Source organism: Equus asinus, chromosome 10, assembly GCF_041296235.1.
Source record: "Equus asinus isolate D_3611 breed Donkey chromosome 10, EquAss-T2T_v2, whole genome shotgun sequence".
NCBI lineage: Eukaryota > Metazoa > Chordata > Mammalia > Perissodactyla > Equidae > Equus > Equus asinus.
The window spans coordinates 26,016,234-26,038,242 of NC_091799.1; the positions used below are offsets into that span (position 1 = coordinate 26,016,234).

The 22,009-nt window shown below is 42.3% G+C and overlaps 1 protein-coding gene across 1 annotated transcript in view; it reads left to right on the forward strand.

Moving 5' to 3' along the window:
- Positions 1-22,009, forward strand: part of BRINP1 (BMP/retinoic acid inducible neural specific 1) — a 170,528-nt gene that overhangs the window by 129,244 nt on the left and 19,275 nt on the right. The window contains exons 6-7 of the mRNA XM_014830414.3: positions 9,624-9,860; positions 14,372-14,594. Coding sequence (XP_014685900.2) covers positions 9,624-9,860; positions 14,372-14,594 — 460 coding nt within the window. The remainder of the gene's footprint in view (positions 1-9,623; positions 9,861-14,371; positions 14,595-22,009) is intronic.

The following is a 22,009-nucleotide window of genomic DNA, read 5'->3' on the forward strand; positions in this document are numbered from 1 at the left end:
GAAGACAGGAAATGACATTAGTTGAACAACTATTATGTACTAAGAGCTTCACATGTGTTATATAATTGATTTTGTTTCCAATTCATTGAGATATGGTTTACTACAGAAAAATTGACCCTTTTGAGTTGACCAGTTCTATGAGTTTGACAAACATGTCCAATCATGTCATCAAGATACAACCACAATCAAGATACAAAATTGTTCATTTAAATTTTACACCAGCCCTACAGTGGAAACTGAGAATCAGAGAAGTTATGCCTCTTGGTCGTAACTTCCCAAGTTCATGCAGTTAGTCAGAGCTGGAGCCAAAATTTGAACAAGGGAGAACTTAGCACATTAAGGGGACAAAGGCAGTGATGTGGCAGAATGTACCAAGGAAAGAGAAATAGGTTAGAGAGGAATTCGAGGACATCAGCTGATCTAGGTGGCAGGTAACATAAAGTCTTCTAGGCGTCAAGTTTGGTTTTTATCTTGAATTCAAAGAAGCAGCTTATATTTAAATTGAATCAGCCACTTTTTAAAGCTTCAAGGGTATTCACGCTTTATGTTGAAATTTTATGAAATTGAGGTTAAAATGTGTGTTGGCCTCCTTATTCTTGGTGATTTCATAGTTTAGACCATATTCTCTTTTTCAAAGTTAAAATTGTCATTTATGAGTCTCCCTGCCCCTGATCCCTTTTGACAGTATAAATCCTCTTTATTTTTATTTATTCCTTTATTGTTTATCTCCCTCACTAAAAGGTAAGTTCCATGAGACTGGAGAGGAGCAAAATCTGTCATCTCAAAATATGCAACTTTGGCATATTGATTATTTTGAATTAAAGTTATTTAAGAAACAGTGAGGACAAGAAGGACATTCTGAACCTCGTTTCTCCCCCTGAAATCAGGAAATAAATCTCCCGTGTGAAGGTACCCTCTGTGCACCAGGAGGAGGTAAAGAGACATTCTTATCACTAGAGACAGGGAATTCAGGGCTGAGAAGTCTGTGTAAAGAAACTCTGCTTAGTTTCTTCACTAATTACACCCCAAGCCTAAATTTTTTTGTCAATTCCTCACAAATTTGTTTCTGTGTCTAAAACATGTAAAAGCTTCCTGCGTTGGCCATTTCTTTAAGTCCCAGATCTATGAGACCTCTGTAAGCAGGAATTAAATTTGTTTTTATCCTGTTAATCTGCCTTGAGTCAATTTAATTATTAGACCCTCCAAAAGAACCTAGAAGGGTAGGGTGAAATTTTCACATCCCCAATAAAAGCAAGGATTTTGGTTTCTACTTCTTTGCTCTTTCTCCAGAGCCTGGAAGAGTGCCTGCCACATAACAGATGCCTAATTGATCTTTGCTTAATAAATAAATAAACAACAGCGCAGAGTAGACTCAGAGAAAATCAAGGTTGAAAGAATCTTAATGGTCAACTAGTACAGAGGCTAACAAACTTTTTCTGTAAAGAACCAGATGGTAAATGTTTTAGGATTTGTGGGCCACACAAAGTCTCTGTTACAATTTCTCAGTTCTTTCATTGTAATGTGATAGCAGCTATAGACAATACTTAAACAAATATGTGTGGCTGTGTTCCAATAAAATTAATTTGTGAAAATAGGCTTCAGGTCAGTTTGGCTCATGGGCAACAGTTTGCCAACTCCTGCATCTGTCTGTATAGGCTAGGTTATGCTGTGGTAACAAACAATCCCCAAATATCAGTGGTTGGCAAAAGTAAATGCTCATTTCTTACTGATGCTACGTCATGGTCACAAGTCAATTGTGATTCTGCTCCTCTGGTGGCCTCTATATGGAACATTGCTTTTCTTGTGGTGATAAGAAAGAGAAACTGACGAACCCATGTGTTGGTTCTTTTGGCTTCATTTTGGAAGTTGCACACACCACTTATACTCACATTTCATTGGCCAAAATATGTCATGTGACTCCATCTGAGTTCAGAGAGTGGAGGTGTGTAATTTTTTCAAAAGGAGGACACTTCAGGAAAGGGCACTGAATATGAGTTAAAGATAACTCAGTCTACCACATGCCATTTGGATCTTTATAGCATTCCTAACATTTCAACTTCCAAATTCTGCTTGTATTCTTCCAACGATGAGGGGTTCTCTATCTCTAAGGCAACCTATTTCATCCCTCAAAACTTCTGATAGTGAAAAAGGTGTTAGTCTTATTGTGCTGAATTTCATTTACCTGTGTCTTTCATCCAAGGGTTCCAAGTCTACTCCTTAAGATCCTGCAGAATAGATGATGATATTTGAGAACACAAAAGGTTACTCTATCCAGAAGGGGGAGCCAGAACCCACTTACTTTTCCCCCAGGTAGTTACCTTTCTTCATTTCCCAGAGTGCAAATGACCCATCACACCGACAGGGCTGAACTTCTGAATGAGATCATAGCCTTTTCGCCCTTTCTGCACAGTTTCACCCAGTGAATTATCGTCTTATTTTCATTCCACTCCAATGAGCTGTCAGCGATGGATACTGTAATTCACAGCAATAGAAACACAAACAGATGGGTAATTGACCTGCATGCCTTCATTACACTGGAATTCAGAATGGCTGTTGGAGCAGTGAAGTCCTTTATTTGCCAGTCGGAAATCCCTGGGCTTTCACAAGGAAGGGGATCAGCCTGACTTTTTGCAAAAGGTGCAGTTGTTGCTCGTTGTTGCTCTCCCCGCCTTCTGCTTTTCATAAATGGACAGAATTTGACAAGCAGAACTTAGCAGGTACAGGAGAACAGCTGGGACTCCTATAGGGTTTAGAGGTATCTACAGGGGGCCACATTCTAATGCAAGAAACACATTTCTACTCAACCAAAATAGAGCCTGGATTTTTCTCTCTCCCTCTTAGCACTATAAGAGATCATACATTTATTATCTAATGAAATAGGTCAGAAAAGAGCAAATCCATAAAAAATACTAGTATGTTAGATAATTAGGATATAGAATAAAATAAAATATAGCTGAGCAAAAAAATCCAGGAAGATATATGGTTCTTGCCTTGAACAAGCCTTAGATGGATCCAAGGCATTCACGCACTAACCCCTCTTTTCTCAAGATGTGCCGTCTGCATGGAACACTGTGGCTGCCCTTCTTTATCTATTAAGACCACGCATATGTTTCAAGAGTTGACTCACATTCCACACACATCACAGAATATTCCATAATTATTGTCTCTCATCTTATTTTCTTTCATCTTCATAATAGATCACTGACATTCAATATTTGAAATGTGTTTATCAAACACTTGCTATGTATTAGACATGATGCTACTTTTTGTGTTTTAATCATTGATTAAGGCCTTCATCTACAGTACTTGGATTTTGTGCTTTAGTTTTGAATCTCCAACTAGCCCCTCTGGGTCCTAAGAAGGCAATAAGCATCTCCTCCACCAATTCGTCATGTACTACTTTTGAAATAAGGAAAAAGAAGCTAAGAGTTCCTATCAGCAAAAGAGCAGGATTAGGGTCAGAGATGAAGGTTGGACTACAATCTTCAGATCTTAGGGGCACCTTCAGCTTTTGTTGTTTGTTTCTTCTCTTCCAGACATTAAATGTTGTAGAGCTCATTGAGCACAGTCACCTGAACCAGGTGCAATATCGACAATGCCCTTGAAGGTCTCCAGGGATCCAATGTAGGGTTCCCTTGAAAGTTCTTCTGTTACTTTTGCATGCCCCTATGGTTGAAACTCAACAACACAGTGAGCCGTCATTTCTTTTTCTGAATCTCGGGTGTAACTTCCTGCCTGTAACAGACAAAGATCATTGAGCTTTGTAGCTGTGAGAAATGCTGTTCCTCTAAGTAGATGACAGATCTCTGCTCTATGTCATTCTTTTCTTCAGTTTTGATCTTCTCTGAGGCACTAGAACTCTTTCTTCTCTTCTCTAGGGAACTTGGAAGCAAACAAACAAACAAAAAAAGATGAACGTTACTCAGAAAGGAAGGTGATGGCTAAGTTGATTCTTAGTTGAAAGGAGTTCCATTGCTTGAGGCCTTTTACCATGCTGTTTCCACTTTCTAGATGACTCTTCCTGTAGATCTCTCATCCTCTAATTCCTGTTAATCCCTTAGGTCTCAGCCTAAATGCTGCTTCCTCTAGGAGAGCATCTTGGACTGCCCCTACACCATCCTGGGTTAGGTGTTCTTGCTCTGTGTTCCCTGAGCAACCTTGCGCTATTGGTAGAGCACTGGTCTCACTGTGTCCAAGCAGTTAGTTTACATGTCTGTCTCCTTCCAAAACTGTGAGGTCTGCAGTGAGTTGCCTGTCTTACTCACCCTGGTATCCATGACCCAGTGCCTGGCACATAGTAGGCCTTCAGCAATATATGTGGAAAAAAGGGAAGAGAGAAGGAGAGAAGAAAGGAAGGAAAGATGGAAAGAAGGAAGGAAGGAAGGAAAATTCACTGAAGTACAAACAATGCAATGATAAATAATGAAGACCTATGGTAATTAATATAATGCTATTAAAATAAAATGCACTCTTGGCATGTTTCTTACCAACCCAAGTGGGGCTACTCAAGGAGGATTTTTCTAAGAAATCTCAAGTTTGATCCAGGTAATGGATTATGTTTTGATATAGCATAAATGAGAGAACCTAGCACTTATTGGACACTTAATTATGTTAATGTCTTAATCTGCTTGGGCTGCTATAACAAAATGCTATAGACTGGCAGTTTAATAAGAAACATTTATTTCTTACAGTTCTATAGGCGGGAAAGTCTAAGATCAAGGGCCTGGCAGATTTGGTGTCTATAAAGGCATGCTCCTGGCTTGTAGACAGCTACGTTCTTGCTGTGTGCTCATATAGCCTTTCCTTGGTGTGTGCTCATGGAAAGAAAGAGAGAGAGACAGAGAGAGAGGGAGAGAGAGAGAAAGAGAGAGAGAGGGAGAGAGAGAGAGAGAGATTTCTTGTCTCTTCCTCTTCTTGTAAGGGCACTAATCCTATTATGGGGTCCCCACCTCCATGACCTAATCTAAACCTAATCACCTCCCAATGATCCCACCTCCTAATACTATCACATTGGGCATTAGGGTTTCAACATATGAATTTGGGGGTGACACAAACATTCAGCTAATAGCCAGGTTCTTGCTTAAGTACTGTTGATGCCTTTTCTCCCCTTATTTATCATCACAACAGCCCTAAAAGGTGGTTATTGGGCTTTTAACCTCACAGGCAAGAAAACTGAGTTTCGAAGAGGTTAAGACATTCCCAGAGGCAGTTCTGCACCAGAGCTACCAAAGGGACCCTAAGCCAGGAGCTTGTCTCAGTTTCTGCACTTCTCCCTGGAGAGGTGGGAGGACCCGCAAGCGTTTCAGAACTCAGTCAGAATTCCTAGATTTGAGTCCTGAGTCCGTTACTTTAGTTATGCAGCTTTGGGCAGGTCACCTAACTTTTCAATTCTAACATCTTCTAAACCTAATGGGGCAACTTTCTTTTCACTTGGAATAAGAAAGAGAATAGTTCTTTTGTTAAATGAATGAATGCCTGGCGCCTGCATTGGGCTTGGCTGTAATTTACACTCTGGGGGTCTATAGTGGACAGACAAGATCCTACTCTCCTAAAGTCTTCTTTTTAGTGGGAGAAATGGAAATAAAACCCCACGAAGACAAATTTATAAGATAATTTCAGTTAGTAAGGAATCCTATGAAGAAAACAGAAGAGGCATTTTAATTTGAGTAGTCTGGGAAAGTCCGGATTACAGGACATGAGAGCCATACAGAGATCTGGGCAAAGAATATTCTAGGTGCAGGAAAGGACAAGTGCGAAGACCGTAGGAAGAACATGACTGGCACTATGGGGGGACTGAGAACAGGGCAGGCTGCCTGATGTGTTCTGAGTAGAGAAGAGAATAGGAAGAGAAAAGAGGAAGAAAGAGGCGAGGAAATAGAGCCATCTTATCCTGTGACAGAGAAAGAATATCTCTGCACAAAAGACTGTATGTAAGTGCCAAAAATATTGTGAGATGTTATGTGCTGAAGGTGAGGTGGGAGGAAAGACTGAGGAAGATGGGGCAAAAATCAGGAAAAAAGAAGGAAGATGGCACGGGTATTCCCACATCTACACTGCCCACTCACTCTGAGGAACATTAAAACATTTCGTTTTAAAGTATAACAAGATTTTTTTTAAAAGTATAATGAGATTGGGGGGGAAATATTCCATATGTTCAGCGTGGGTGAGTTGTGTTCAAGTGAAACTCTTGACTATTCCCTTCCTGGGTTTTGTGAGGCAAAATTTATATGCTTGGTAATAATGCTGGCCTTATTTTCTCTCTCTCTCTCATTTTCCCAGTTTTCCTTTCTCTGTGTGTATGTGTCTCTGGGAACTATGGGGACAGAATATTCCCCCCCAGCCGGCAGCTGTATATCTTTCAAATAGTAGTTCCACAGGCCAAATCCCCCTCCAAATTATTTATGACTCCCATTGAAGCCGGCAGGATTCAGGCGCCGATCTAGGAGGTCAGCAATGGGCCTCTTTGTTGGGCACAGGTCATCAGGAGACAACTCAGGCGGTGACTGCTCTGTGAACCTCCGCTGCCGTAGAAATGGTTATGTAACTTTAAACAGTAATGACATTTTGCAGAAAAGTGCTTTTTAATTGCTATGTCTTCATTATTCTCTTTCAAATTTGCCCAGGAGATTCTGCCTCAGAGACAGCTCGGCATGTTCTGAGTTTCCATTTTTAAAGAGCAGCCAGTTTTGTGTTTCAGCTGCTCCCAGAAACCCCTCAACCCCTAACTTCATCTGTTTTCAGTTGCATTAAATGGGGTAGGTAATACTGCCTTTTGTATCCTTGCCAAATGGAGAAATGATTTGATGCAATTTTCTAAAAATGCTCTCCTCAAATTCCTTTTGGGCTGGGACCAAGAATAGAATATTTTATCCCCTACAAAAGGAAGAAAGAAAACGATGAGCAAGCTAGAAAAATAGGCCTGAGAGTATAGTCTATAGAGTTCCTTTAAGCAACAGAAAACCCCAATCCATAGACTCAGATGCCTATAGGGGATTGGGATCAGCTAAAAATAAATTTTGCTTTGGAAGTGAAAATGGTGATACAGATAAAATAACTCAAGAATGGCTACTCTGAAAGAATTATAGACTAGGCTTAGAAGGGACTTTACTGTTTGATTTGTTTTTTGCCCCACAATTTGGTACTTGTATCATACTCCGGGACTGTAGCTCTTGAGTGAGAAATCACTTAAACTCATATAGACCATTTGCTCATTAGTGTGGAGCTCACCTAGCCTTTCAGGGACTATTGCCTAAACTATACAGCTCTATGTTAGAACATCTTTCATGCATATTGACACAGGATCTGCCTTCCTGAATAGCCTCCCACCAGTGCTGGTTCCACAGACATAGAATACTAAACCCTACTTCTTGTGGAAGCTCTCCAAATGTCAGAACATTGCCTTCTGAATATTATCTCTTTCGGCTAAACACTCGCAGCTATTGTTCCTTCATTTATCCTGAAGTTTCTGTTGAAACTTTAAAAAAGTTGAATCAGAAGAGTGGCATCGTTGTCATCATCACCATCAAAAATAGGAATAAATGCATTTATTTTTTACTTGCTATGTGCCAGGAAGTGTTCTAGACAGTTTGCAGGAAATCTTTCACTTAGTCTTCTCAACAACTCTCTAATGTAGGTACTAAAAGTATCTCCATGTTAGAGAAGAGAAAATGGAGCCTTAGAGAGATAGGATAGCTTGCTTGAGATGACTTAAGTAGTAAGTACAGGAGCCTGACTCTGGTAATGCCCAGCTCCTAACTACTGTGTCATGGTTTCCTACCATAAGGCATGCTGGAGGCACAGTCTTCTTTCCCACAATGTCCCTCTGAACATAGTCTTTTTCAGCTGCCATATGAAGACAGGTTGAAATGATGGAGCTTCATTTTTTGTTTTTTGACAGATTTTATTTTTACTTTTTCTCCCCAAAGCCCCCTCGTACACAGCTGTGTATTTTTAGTTGTGGGCCCTTCCAGTGGTGGCGTGTGGGATGCCGCCTCAGAATGGCTCAATGAGCAGTGCCATGTCCACACTCAGGATCCGAACGGGCGAAACCCCGGGGGCCACCAAAGCAGAGCTCGTGAACTTAACCACTTGGCCACAGGGCTGGCCCCTCATTAAAAAAAAAAAAAAAAAAAAATTTGAAGACAAGAAAGGGAAAGATAAAAATCTAGAAACACAACTGTGAAGTAGAAAGTGAGAGAAATGCTGAGATTATTCAGCAAATCCCTGCTAAGTAAGATTAGGGGGTGTCCTTGAAGCATGAATGAGAAAAAAGTATAATCCAAATAACACAGTTTCCCTTTACCCAGTGGGTTGTAAAACCATTACCCCCATATTCATTAGTGGCTGAACCTGGTAGCTCCAAATGAGGTGGCGAGAGATGTCCCATGTGAAGGTGCTTTAATGAATTCATTTATCCCATAGTCCTCCACCTCTCTGGGTACCACAGGCAATAGCTTGTTATGCTGACATTTGAAAGGTATGAGAATAGTGCTTATGCCCAGATAAATCCTTCACCATCATTGGTTTTCAGGATTAAGACTTTGATTATTTAAGTATAGAGAAAGGGTCATGAGATATGGTCAAGAGGGCTCTATAACTATGGGTTAGTCACTCGCCCTCAGTGGGCTGTGACTTCATTTTTAAGCAAAGAAGAGAAAATTAAGTATCTCTGATATAATTCTAAACTGATATTTTATTTTTTATGATACATTGGTCCTATTATTTATATCATTCTTATCCTTGAAAACTACTAAAGTATCACCATTATCCACAAGATAAAGCCCAAATTCCTTAGCATATGGTAAAGTCCTTTGTACTCTGACATCTGCCCCTTTCTAAAGCTTTTTCTTCTGCAACACTGCACTCCTACCCTTCCAAATTCATTTCATTCACCAGCAACTCCCAGACACATTCTGTCTTTGTTCTTGCTGTTTCTCTCCGTAGAATGTACTTCCTGCTCTTTTTACATGATGATCTCTTATTCACTTTTCAACCAGCCAAATATCATCTCCTCTACAAAGGTTTCCTTGCCATCCAAGCAATGTTATTTGCAGTCTTCTGCTGTCTGGTTGCCTCACACGGCCATTCTGCTGTAGGTCTATAAAGCTGTGTTGTGATGATGTGTGTCCATGACTATCCCTGCTGATTATATTGAAAACTCCCCAAGGACAAGGATCATGTCTTTTTTTATCTCTGTAGACCTAGCGCCTAGCTCAGGGCTTGAGCTTCATAAATAGGGTTCATAAATATTTGAAGAAAGGAAAAAGAAAAAAATGGAAATAAGGAAAAATAAACAATAATCTTGTGCTTTCAAGAAGGGTTTTCTCCAAAAATAGGAAAAGTATATACCAGGTCTGGCTCTAGCTTCAGTCCTAATATAACAGAAGAGAGTATGCATTTCAGAGATGGCCAAGGTCATGACCTGAGAAGTTTAAGTAAAAGCGGCATAACTGGAAGCCTCGCTGATTATGCCCTGTCTGGATATAGGCAGGACCAGAGATATTTTGGTTACAACATGCAGGGAGAAAGCTAACAGTTTTGGGTTCCTACGCATCACCTTTCAGAACTGTTAATGAAACACCTTTTTTAACCTTTCTATTTCCCTTCTTGCTATTCTCAAACAGGTCTTCAGATAATCTTCCCTCAGTATCTGCAAGAGAAGTTTGTCCAGTCGGCCTTGAGCTACATCATGTGCAATGGAGAGGGGGAATATGTGTGCCAGAACAGCCAGTGTAGATGTCAGTGTGCGGAGGAGTTCCCACAGTGCAACTGCCCCATCACCGACATCCAGATCATGGAGTACACGCTGGCCAACATGGCCAAGTCTTGGGCCGAAGCTTATAAGGACCTGGAGAATTCAGGTAGAGAGCCTAACTGAGTACTACTGCATGAATGGCCCTGAGCCAAGTCTAGAAAAGGAACCTGTCTCTCTGGAATTAGGACTTCTAAGAGGGGATATTCAGTGACCTCCAACTCTTTCCCTTTGGAGGGTCCAGAGCCAGGTCTATTAGCTGGCATGGAGTAGGCACTCAATGAATCTCCACTGAATGGAATCATGAATAGGATAATCAAGTTTGTGGTCCTATGATGTATTGTCTCTCTTGTACTCAGAAGACAGAGGAAGTAATGCCACATAGCACATAGGAAGCCTCTGGAGAGTGGAGAGTCAAAGGTAGTTGTGTTGATTCCTGAGTCTGTATGTGTGTATGTGTGTGTGTTTGTCTGTCTGTCTCTCTAAATAAACAAGCACATATATATTTGTTAATATGTATTTGTGTATGCGTATAGATATAGATATAGATATCCAAAGAATTCATCGACTGTCAAAGCTGTAAGTCACTTTTCAGGTAAATTAGCTATTTCCTGATTTTCATGGTTAATAAAAATGAATTTCAGGGGAAGAAAGTGAGTCACCCAAGGCCATAAAGTGGGTAAAGTACAAAGTTGGATCCCTGTCTTCATGGATCTCCTAGTTAATGGCAAAGCCAAGGATTAATCAGATAACCATGCACATAAATGTGATGTTTTAATCATATGTGTGTAAAGAATGAGAAGCTACTGTGAGCAAATCATATAGAGTTGGAGGTTGATGTGATTAGGAGAGTCAGGAGAGGCCACCTTGAGGAAGAGCACAAGTCTAACATCTGACTTTGGTGCAGAGATCAGATGGTGAGTGAGGGTAGACCAGTGGGAGGCCATCACAAGGCACCTAGGAGAGAGGTGACTGTGATGTGGGTTAGGATAATGGCAGAGGTAGTGCAAATGGGAAACGTGCAGAGATGCCGAGGTATTTAGGAGGAAAAAGTAGCAGAGTGTGATGTTAAACTGGCTATGAGAGTTGAAGGAAAGAGTATTGAGATGCTATCCAAGAACTTCTTTTTGGTATGTTTGTTAGACAATTTGATGGATGTTGGTACCATTCACTGAGCTAGAACGCCCTAGAAGGTTTGGAAAGAAGACAGTGTACTCCGTTTTGGACATGAAAAAGTTGGGAATCCTTTAGACTGCCAAGAAGAGATGCCAAGTAGATACTTGCATATACTGTGCTCAGATATCTGTTAAATAAATGGACATATGTATAGAGTATTACTGTTTTTAAAACAACTTTATATTCCTTAAATCTATTATAACAACTACATTAGAGTAAGTGGTGATATTCCTGTATTATAGACAAGGGAGGGTGCCAAGACCCAGCATCTTCCCCAGGGTTACATAGTTAGTAAATTACAGTCAGTAATGGAATCCCTGATTCCAAATCCAATGCCCATAGCAGCTTTTTTAACTTATTAATTCTACTTTACCACCCCCTTCCAGGCCTCAGTTCCCTCATCTGATAAATGAGAGGACATGTTTGTGTTTTTAATATTTGAATTTATTTAAATCTTTAGCCAAGAAACCCTTTGATCAAACAAAATCGTACCTTGGAGCGAGCGTGTACCACAGATAAAAGCTGAGCTCTATTGAGCTATGTTTGAAAACCACCGGTTTCCATGAACTCCAGGCCCCCAACCAGCTCTGGGAGCACATGATTCATCAGTGATTCTGCTCTCACAGGGTCATGCGGCTCAGCGGCTGTGGACGCCTTATGAACCTGCACCCATTAGTCCATTTAAAATCCTGGAAATTCATAAAAGAGAGAGCTTCGTGATGGAAATGTATTATAATGATGATTTGGCCTCAAACAAAAGAAGCATTTGGTAAAATGCTTTTGCAAAGAGATTCTACTGATTGCTAAAAAGCAGAGGGGAAGGGAGGCTGTGTGCACAAGCAGTAGGGATCTTTAGTATATAATCCTTATTCCCGAGGAAGAGAAAGCACTTTGAGTAGATGAGTGGGTGAGTGAGGAAACACGGAAAGCAGAGATGCTGCCGAGTAAGCTGAAGAGGCCACGGAAATGATTTATGTGTCATGCTTTCTCCCATAAGAGCATACATTTGCTCTAGATATCCACTATGTACCTATTTGAAAAGGTTTTATCCATTAAGACAAACCCATCCTGCATCCATGTATATGTGGCTTGTGCATGTGCATTTTTCTTCTTTTCTTTTTCAACCTGTAACCTTAACGACTCAGTACCAGGTAATCTGGAGAGATTCGTGACCAGCCAAAGGTAAAAGCCATTCACTCCTTGTTGGCTCTGGAGTGTCGCTGGACAAATAGGACCTAGTGGAGCAGGCCCTGTGGCTAAGTGGTTAAGCTCATGTGCTCTGCTTTGACGGCCTGGGGTTTGCTGGTTTGGATCCTGGGTGCAGATCTAAACTCATCAAGCCATGCTGTGGCAGTGCCCCACATAGAAGACCTAGAATGACCTACAACTAGGATATATAACTAGGTACTGGGGCTTTGCGGAGAAAAGAAACATAGGGCCTAGTTTACTCACCCAGATGGGGGTCTACACTTCTTTATTGGGAGGGAACCCTTCTAATTTTAATCAAGAAAGTTAACTCGTTTTAACTTTTAAATTATACTTTCTTATCTGACCCAAATTTGAGTTCATTGAAAGGACTGTTATCTTCTTCAAAGTCAGAAGAGCCTCCTACAAGAGGAGCTGCATGTCTCCCACAGGAGGAGATTGGGGCTGGCCAAAGCTGCAGAGTCATCAGGGCCAGTGTGCTGCCTCCAGCCAGCTCACTGAGTAAACCAGTCAGCGCAGTCATATGTTATCCTTTCAATCCTAGGCTACCATCCATTGAGCACCTTCTGTATACTGGGAACTATTCAGGCAGGTGCAGTCCTATGTCCCCCTCTCAACTTTCGGATTAGATGCTATTATACCTATTTCACAAAAGGGGGAACTGAGGCATTGAGAGAAAAAACCTATCACACAGCTGTTCAGTGGTTGAAACACAATTTGAACTCATGTGCGTCTGACTGTCTATAATGAAGTACCTGAGGTTTTCTAGGAGTCAGAGACTCCTGTTTCCAGCACCTTTTCTTTCTTTCTTTCTCCCAACACACTGATCCTCTTTGTGTGTTGAGAGTAAGTATAGTAGGCGAAATACGAGCATAGGATTCAGAGCCAGTCTAGAGTCCTAATTCTACCATTCACTGGCTGTGTGACCTTGGGAAGTTAATTAACTTCTCTGTGCCCTAGTTTCTATACAAGGAGGCACTAAAAGTACTCACCTTGTAGGTTTGCTATAAATTCATTTGTATGTATTAAGTGTTGAAGAATGAGTCTAGTGCTTATCAAGAGCTATGTAAGCATTTTTCTTTTACTAAAATGAATGCCTAATGTACCTGAAATTTCCTTGTAGTTTTTATAACATGAAGTGAAAGGCTTAAGCTGCATATGTGTGTGTGTGTGTGTGTGTGTGTGTGTGTGTGTGTGTGTATACATATTTAATCCAACCATTTAGGCTTTCTTTCGTGCAAAATGATCAAGGCTTTAATTCTGTAATTTTCCAAACAGTTGTAGGGGAGCCTGTCAGGGGGATATGTATTAGATCAGAAAACAACAGCTCGGGTTTTAGTCCTGCCTCTTGTCACTCACGGGCTATTCTACCTTCAGAAAATTCTTTTTCCACTTTGGGCTTCAGTTTCCCTATACGTGGAACAAGAAAGCTGACCTAGATAATTTCCAAGGCTGTGTCAAGTTGTAGCACATGCTGAAACTCAGCATCACAACCTGAGGCAGAAACCTTCACCCAGGAGACCCACGAGTTGGTCCCCATCTCTTAAACTGGAGTTTCCCAAAATGTGGCATGACATAAGCTGGTGCACACATACAACTTCAGATAAGACTGGGTCACACAGTGGGGAGGTTGATCCATTTCAGTTCTCTGTCAAACCTGCAGATTACATTAAAAAGAACACTTCAGTTGGTGCTAAGATGCGTTCAACATCTCTCTATCATGCGCTTCTCTCCTATATTTCAAAGTGAGAGCAGGCCCAGGGGTTTGATCATTGAACAGGCAACAATATCTGGCTAGAATTTATTACTATTGTTTCTATCATACTTACTTTTACAGCTCCCATTCTCCTGAAGTTATGTGATAGTCGTTTTCTATGTAGAATTGAAGGAAAATTTGGTTTAATTGATTCTAAGTAAATATACATGCAAGTATATGTGAATATCATTAGCAAGTTGGTGTACACATGACAGAAGTTTGAGGATCCCTGTCTTCAACAAGATCACAAGATGCAGGTCCGGTCCTGAGGTAGCCAAGTAAAAGAACCTTCACTGAAAACACAACGGTGTTTGCACTGCCTAGTAAGAGCAGAGCAGGCGAGTGCCCTGTTCTATGGGCCTTGAACAAGTTAGTTTTATTTGCAAGGCTGCTTTATCAGCAAGTGGGGCTGAGCATTTGGGGCAACTTCAGATTGGGGCTGTCATGCTCAGCCCTTCTCTCTTGGCCTTGTCTCTTGCTAGATGAGTTTAAATCGTTCATGAAGCGTCTCCCCAGCAACCACTTCCTGACCATCGGGAGCATCCATCAGCACTGGGGCAACGACTGGGACCTGCAGAACCGCTACAAGCTCCTGCAGAGCGCCACTGAGGCCCAAAGGCAAAAGATCCAACGCACCGCCCGCAAGCTCTTCGGCCTCAGTGTCCGCTGCCGCCATAATCCCAACCACCAGCTGCCTAGAGAGAGGTAAGTGCTGCCACCAGCTACCACCTCTGCAGGCTCGGACCTGGGACTAGCTTGCGTTCACTTGTTGCAGAGGGAAATGCAATGAGGATGATGCATTTTGAGGTGGTAAGCAAGGCCTTGTGTGGTACAGACCAACAGTTTTCTGGATCATCTCTGGCTTCTCCCGTAATGGCTCCGGCTGCACTGGATTTATCAATGTTTCCTGAACATATCCGGGACTTTCAGCCTCTGAGTTCTGTCTGATCCATCTGAGAAGAGGAGCTAACAATAGCCCTGACTGCTATATGACATTTTCTGGTTGCTTAAAATGTATTATCTATTTAATTAAAATTATTTGGCAAGGCAGATTTTGGTTTCCCTATCTTAGTGGTAAAGAAACTGGGTTAACTGATTAATCAATCAACTATTTACTGAGGGCCTTTGATCAGGGCCTGGAGTATACTGAAGTAAAGGGACACCTACCATGAAAAATTTAAGGAGGCACTCCCTCAGCAGATCAAGTGAGTGTGGGGTCCTCACCTGAGAATGAGATCCCCCTTAAATGCCTAGCTGGTTGCTTGCCCTGCCCCTAGTCCCAGCCCTGCCCTTGATGTAGGAGGTGTTGTGATGGATGGCAGAGAATACAGGGGTGAACAAGAGACAGGGCCTGTGCTTTCACAGAACTTAGGGTTTATTTACCCTCTCAGGAACCCACAGGGAAACGGCCAGAATTCAAATTCAGGTCTTTCAGACTCCTTTCTCCCAGGGTACTTTTGGGCTGCGTCTGAGAGTTTTCTGTAGTGACGCCTCTTGGGCTTCCATGAGGGTATCACAGGAGAGCAAGAAAGCAGACTTGGGGGCTCTCCACCCTGCTTTAGCCAGAACAGCTATGCTTTCATCCATTTCGTATTTGGGGGTTCTGCATTCAATTTTATTCAAAGAAAACGTATCTACCCTTAAAAAGACTAAGTCCCATTCACTTAGATTTTATGTCAGCCACATGCTTATATACATGATTGTTACCCCCGTTGTTCAAACCAGAAGACTGAAGCTTAGAGAGTCAAGCAATCGGTGCAAAACTAAAGGCAAAACTACAGGATAAGTCAGTGGTTCACAACTGGAGGTGATTTTGTCCCCAGGGAATATTTAGAAATGTCTGAAGACATTTTTGACTGTCATAACTGATGTGAAGGTGCTATTGAAGAAATAGAAGAATGATCTGTACCCCAAATCAATGGTGCTGAGGTTTAGAGACCCTGATGTACGAACAGACAAGATGCCTCCTGACTCTATGACGCTGAATACTGTGTTCTCAATCCCACTGCTCTACAGCACTCAACATTTAAAAACCCCTGTAGTCTTCTAAGCAGTCTCCCTCCAACCCAACCACCCCCCATCCACGCACTCATTCCCCTCTCATTTTTCTAGCCTCCTATCAAATGCTGCCTCCTTCATGAAGTCTTTCCTGATTGCCCTGGACAATAGGTCCCGTTAATCTAAAACCCCTGTCTCAGTCAGCATATTTTCCTCTCTTTTCCCCATTGTGAAACATTCTCCTTGTATCCTTTCCACGCTTGTCTCTGTCTTCCCCATTTCCTCCAACTCTGAGCCCACTGCTTTGAACCTAGTTTGTGATAATTATTTTGTGAATCATCTAGAATTTCTTCTCATGGTTGCTTACTTGGTGCAATTCTGCAGAACCAGGGACTAGGAAAGAGGTCCAGTCAGAAAATGGCTGACTTGTCATCTGCCACAGATTCCCAGACTGCCACCAAGAGTGAGTGTCTGAAGTAGATTCCATTTAGATCCCTTAAGCGTCTGTCCTGTGACCTGTATCGGCCATTGGTGGAGATTCAGAAATGAGCACAGGAAATAGTGCTGTGAAAGATGTCTTTTGGAGAAGGATTTACGTTGGCAATCAGGAAAAGCTCACCATACATATATATTAACCTGCTGGGCTGCCAGAGCAAAGTACCACAGACAACAGAAATTTGTTTTCTCACAGTTCCAGAGGCTGGAAGTCTGAGAGATTGAGGTGTACACAGGTTTGATTTCTTCTGAGGCCTCTCTCCTTGCCCTGTAGATGACCGTCTTCTCCCTGTGTCTTCGCATGGCCTTTCCTCTGTTCCTGTCTGTCTCCTAATCTCCTCTTCTCGTAAGGACACCAGTCCTATTGGGTTAGGGCTCACCTCAATGACCTCATTTTAACTTAGTTACCTCTTTAAAGACTCTATCTCCAAATAGAGGCACTTTCTGAGGTAGTAGGGGTGAGGACTTGAACATATTATTTTTGAGGGGATATAATTCAGACTACACACCATAAAAGGTTCCTTTTGACTTGATCTTTAGTCGAGAAACTGTGCATCCCCAGGACTGACCACACTGGAAGCAAATCCAGTGGTGAAGGGTAACATTTAACCATTACCAGACTTTAAACAGATATATCTGTCAATTTAGCTAGTTGTCACCGCAGAGAATGAAGTGGAGCATCCAAAGGCCCAAAGACCCTGGGTAGACACATTAAAGGAGAGAAGAATGTCCAGGGTGCACAGCACAGAGCCCTGTCAGGCGTGCCAGGTCTGGGGAAGGCTCAGGAGGGCTCCAGAAGGAGACTAGGTGGACAGGCATTAGAAGGGAGGAAAGAGGGACAAAATGGGATAATGAGAGGATAACTGAACAGAATCATGGGGCTGGATTTGAGATCATGCCCTACCTTTAGCGGCTGTGTGACCTTTAGCAAATCGCTTCACTATTCTGAATGCAGATGTCCACATCTGTAAGTTTTTCTTCCTGTGAAAGCTGTCAGGTATAGACAGCTAGAAATGTCCTGCTACCACCAAGACTTTCAAAGAAAGAGCTCATAGTGTTGCCTTCTCTCCTCCCAAGAAGACAAAACTTGCTCTAATCATAACATCCCTCCTCCACTCACCTGGAGAGGATGTCTAGAATTCCACTTTGTTGAGTCATTCAATTATGTTCATTTAACGGACATTGAATGCTGGGTACCGGGGAGGTGGGATGCAGGGCACAGAAACTCAGCTCTGTGCTGATTCCCCTGAAGGCTTCCCAGGAGAGCTGAACCTCCTTGCTGGCTGTGGGCTGCCTCCTGACATCAGAACCAGAGGCTTTAATGAGCGTCTCTCACACCACCAGGCAGGGCAACTCCCTGCCACAGAGCAGTGTCAGACAGAGGTACTAACACTGGGGACCTTGGGCTACCTGAGCTAAGCAAGCTGGAATTTGTCAATGAACTGATTGCTCGGCTGCAATTGTCTGCTTGCCAGCCTCCATGGGGGATGAATCCATCAAGCAGGTGCCATCAGTACCACCTTCGTCACAGGGATTTTTACTTGTGTCACAGAGGGGTGGCGTTGTTGAGGCAAGGTGAGAGAGGGAAACAGCATGGGGTTTTACATACATACAGACTGGGTCCAAATCCTGGCTTTATGTAAGTCCCTGCACCTCATTTGCAGCATGGGATAATGAAACTTGCCTTCAGGTTAAGTATGAGGATTAAGATTTTAAAATTTAGTTAGCCTAGTCAAGTGCCTGACTCAGTTGAAAAAGAGAGAGAGAGAGCTGTCACTTAGTACATGTATTCTAAAGGTCATGAACTGTTCTAAGCATCTTCTTCTTCTTCTATTGTTTTTTGGTGAAGAAGGCTGGCCCTGAGTTAACATATGTTGCCAGTCTTCCTCTTTTTGCTTGAGGAAGATTGTTGCTGAGCTAAGATTTGTGCCAATCTTCATCTAGTTGGTATGTGGGACACCACCACAACATGGCTTGATGAGCGGTATGTAGGTCTGTGCCCAGGGTTTGAATCCATGAACCCCAGGCTGCCGAAGCAGAGCAAACAAACTTAACCACTATGCCACTGGGCCAGCCCCCTTAAGCATCTTCTATAAATTAATTCACTTCCTCCTCTCTGCAACCTTATAAACTAGGTACTCTTAATAACTTATTATTCCTATCTTATGGATAAAGGAACTGAGACACAGAGAGTTTACTAATGTACCCAAGGTCCATAAATATTATTTTATTGTTACTTCAAAGAGATGTTTACCTATAAAATTTAGGGAGAGGTCAAATATAGATCATTGGAACTTGGTTTTGAGGTATGTTGGAACCTTAATATTGGCGTGGAAGGCAAAAAGGGTGTTCTGGTTATTAAGTGATGCCAAAAAGTTCACCCCAAGACTTAATGGCTCAAAACAACACTTTATTATCATCTCTCACGATTCAGTAGGTTGACTGGGCACAGCTGGGTTTCTCTCAGGTTGGCTGGAGCTGGCGTCACTGGGGGGCTTGAATGGACTGTATGTCCATCCTGGCTCACTCCCAGAGCTAGTGGTTGATCCTGGCTGTCAGCTGGGAGCTCAGCTGGGGCTGCCAACCAGAGTGCCTACACGTGCCCTCTCCATGTGGCCTGGGCTTCTCGCAGCAAGGCAGATCCCGAGACTAAAAAGAAGCTGCAAGATGTCTTACAACTTGGCCTTGGAAGTCAGAGAGTGTGACTTCCACCATATTGTATGGCGAAAAGCTCAGCCCAGATTTAAGGGGGTGAATACTGAGAGGTGTGGTTCACGAGGGGCGCTCTAGTGGGGCACCAGGGGCAGAGGAAGTCTTTTTTAGACATTGGTACAACAGAATAAATTAAATATAATTGGAAGAAGAGGTGACTATCCTATATGTAGGGTGAATAAGATTAGTAATAAAAACAATCACAAAGCAATAACAACCACTTACTGAGCAGCTATTAGACAAGGCAATAGAGCTAAGTATAGAGATTCTGGAATCAGACTGCCAATTTCAAGTCCAAGCTTTGTCATCCACTTACACGGCAACCCTGGGAAGTTACTAACATCTTTGGGCCTCAATTTCCTCAACTGTAAAATGGGGCTAATAATAGTGCCTACCTCATAACATTGTTTTAGGATTAAATGCTTTAACCCACATAACATGCTTAGAACAGTGCCTGGCACGTGGAAAATACTCAATACATGTTAGCTGTTTTTCTTCTTATTGTTATTTTTACCAGGCACTGATATTTTGTGTATAAATTGCTTAGCCCTTGGTAATACTCAATGAGTCTGAGTGTCGATGATGATGACGTATATTTTTTCACCTAATCCTTACACTACTTCTGTGAAGTTGATGCTGTTAGGTTTGTTTTATAGATGAGGGAACTGATGAGGCAGATATGTAATTACCTTTGTTCAACGTCACATCGCAGGTAAGTGGCAGGGTGAGAATTGTCTTGCCGACTCCATCAGTGAGCTTGATGGTCAAGAGCCCTTTGCAGGCTCTGAGCAGTCTATAGCAGCAAGGAGAGGTAGCTGTGCTTGGTTGGGGCATCCTGGTTTGAGTGTATGGTGATGCCAAAGGCAGGGTTAGTGCATCAAGGCCATTGGGCATGAGGCAGGGGCTGGGGTGGACCAGAATTAGAATTATATAGGCTCTACTGGTATGCTGAGATTCAAGAAATGGCCCTAGCTGTAGAGCCGTGAATCAACTCCAGAGCCCAAGTAGGAACTCAGACAGACACATCAGACAGATTCCTTGTAGGTAAAGAGAAGAGGCCAGATTCAGTGCAGGTCAACTCAGCATGTATTTCTTGAGAGCTTACTGTGTGCCATGCTCTGGAAGCACAGAGGTAAGCAAGACCCATCCCACCCCAAGGCTCACTGCTTGTTGGGATGAGGCCAGCAAGACTAATTCCAGACCTACCTGCCGATGGAAAATTCAACACCCAACCAAATTTCTATTGGGTGCAATAAAGAACACATAATTATTTATGTATTGGGTTCTTTCTGGGGTCCCGGAGATACCATATTGGATTTCCATTACCCTGTGCAAGAACTGGCCCTAGTGTCAGACCACAGTACTGCAGTTGGACAAGTCAACCCACAAGGAAGGTTCCTGTGGATTCTTTTGCTACCAGGAGATCCTTAAGTTGTGTGGAGTTAAAAAGGGGGAGAGACTGGGAGATGGACTTTGAGTTTCGTCCTTACTGGTTACTAGACACTGAGAGTTTCTGAACCTTGTTTTCCTCGTCTGTAAAGTGAGCATAATAATTTCTTCCTGCCCCCTTCAGTGGGTCTCTATTGGGCTCACCTGAGATGGTATGTCTGGACGTACTTTGTAAACTCTGAAAGGGGGCTATGCAAACAGGGTGAACTTGAAACCAAACTCATCAGGAAGAGAAAGGGCTAAGTTTAGGTCCAAGAGTTAATAGTTAAGACTTCAAATGTATTTACCATGCACCAGGAGCTGTCCTATGCACTTTCATCTCATTTAATCATCATGACAACCTTACCTGGTTAGCACTAACTCATCCTATTTTAAGAATGGGGAAATTAAGGCACAAAGATTGTTCATTGACTTGTTGAAGATTATACAGCAGGTAAGAGGCAGGATTCAAACCCAGGCAGAGTCCTTTCCTATAACCTCTATGCTATCTACTTGTCCCTGAGGCAGGATGACCCAATGTGTTCAGATGACTTGCCTAAACTACCAACTGTGTTGTGGTGGAAATAACCTCTTATTGCAAAGGAGGGAAGGACAGAGGGAGAGAGGGACATGGAGGGAGGAAAGAATAGAGGGAAGGAGAAAGGAAAAAAGAGGAATACAGAAAGGGAGCGTAGGAGAGAAGAAAAGAAGAGCAAAATCAGCGTGGGTGATGCTGAATTCAGCTGGCTTCTGTGAAGTTCCATAAATGTTTACTAACCACCTGCTCTCCCAGCCTATGCCAGACACTAGAAGGTATTTAAAAATACAAGCAACAGAGCCTTTGTCCTCAAAACATCTTTAGCCTAATGGTGTGCTGAAAATGACCCTGGTTTGTGAACCAGGAGACGGAGTTCAAGCCCTGGTTCTGCCTATGTGGGCTGGGCTGGACTCATCCATGATGGGTCTGTAGCAGATACTCCAGACAACACTGGGTGCAAAAAAAAATGTGCCTTGCAGGGGTGGGGTGCAGGTTGAGCAGTGAACAATTGCACTTCACCTTTAACTGGAGCAGCTCTTCATCCATTTTCTCTATGGAAATTCTGAATTAAAACTCATTTGGGAAAGTAAAATGATTTTTTTTATTTTTTGCTAAAACAATTTGAAAATGACTGGGTTCAGTTATCTCTGAGGTCCTTCCCGCCTCTAGGAGAAATGTCACTCACAGAGAATGAGAGAGTAACAGTTCAACTCCAAAATATTGGTATAAGGTCAGTAATTGAATCTTTGAGCAGTATTGCTTTGAGATGATGCTAATTAGTCAATTTTAATGAGTAACCTATAGTTCAAGCTAAGATCTTCTTTTGCCCCAAATTACAGTGGTCTTTTAACTAAGTCCCCCGGAATCTTCTCCAATCACTTTCCAATCTATGTTCCACGAGGCCGTAAGAGTTATTACTTAAGAAGCAAATTCAATCTTGTCACATCCC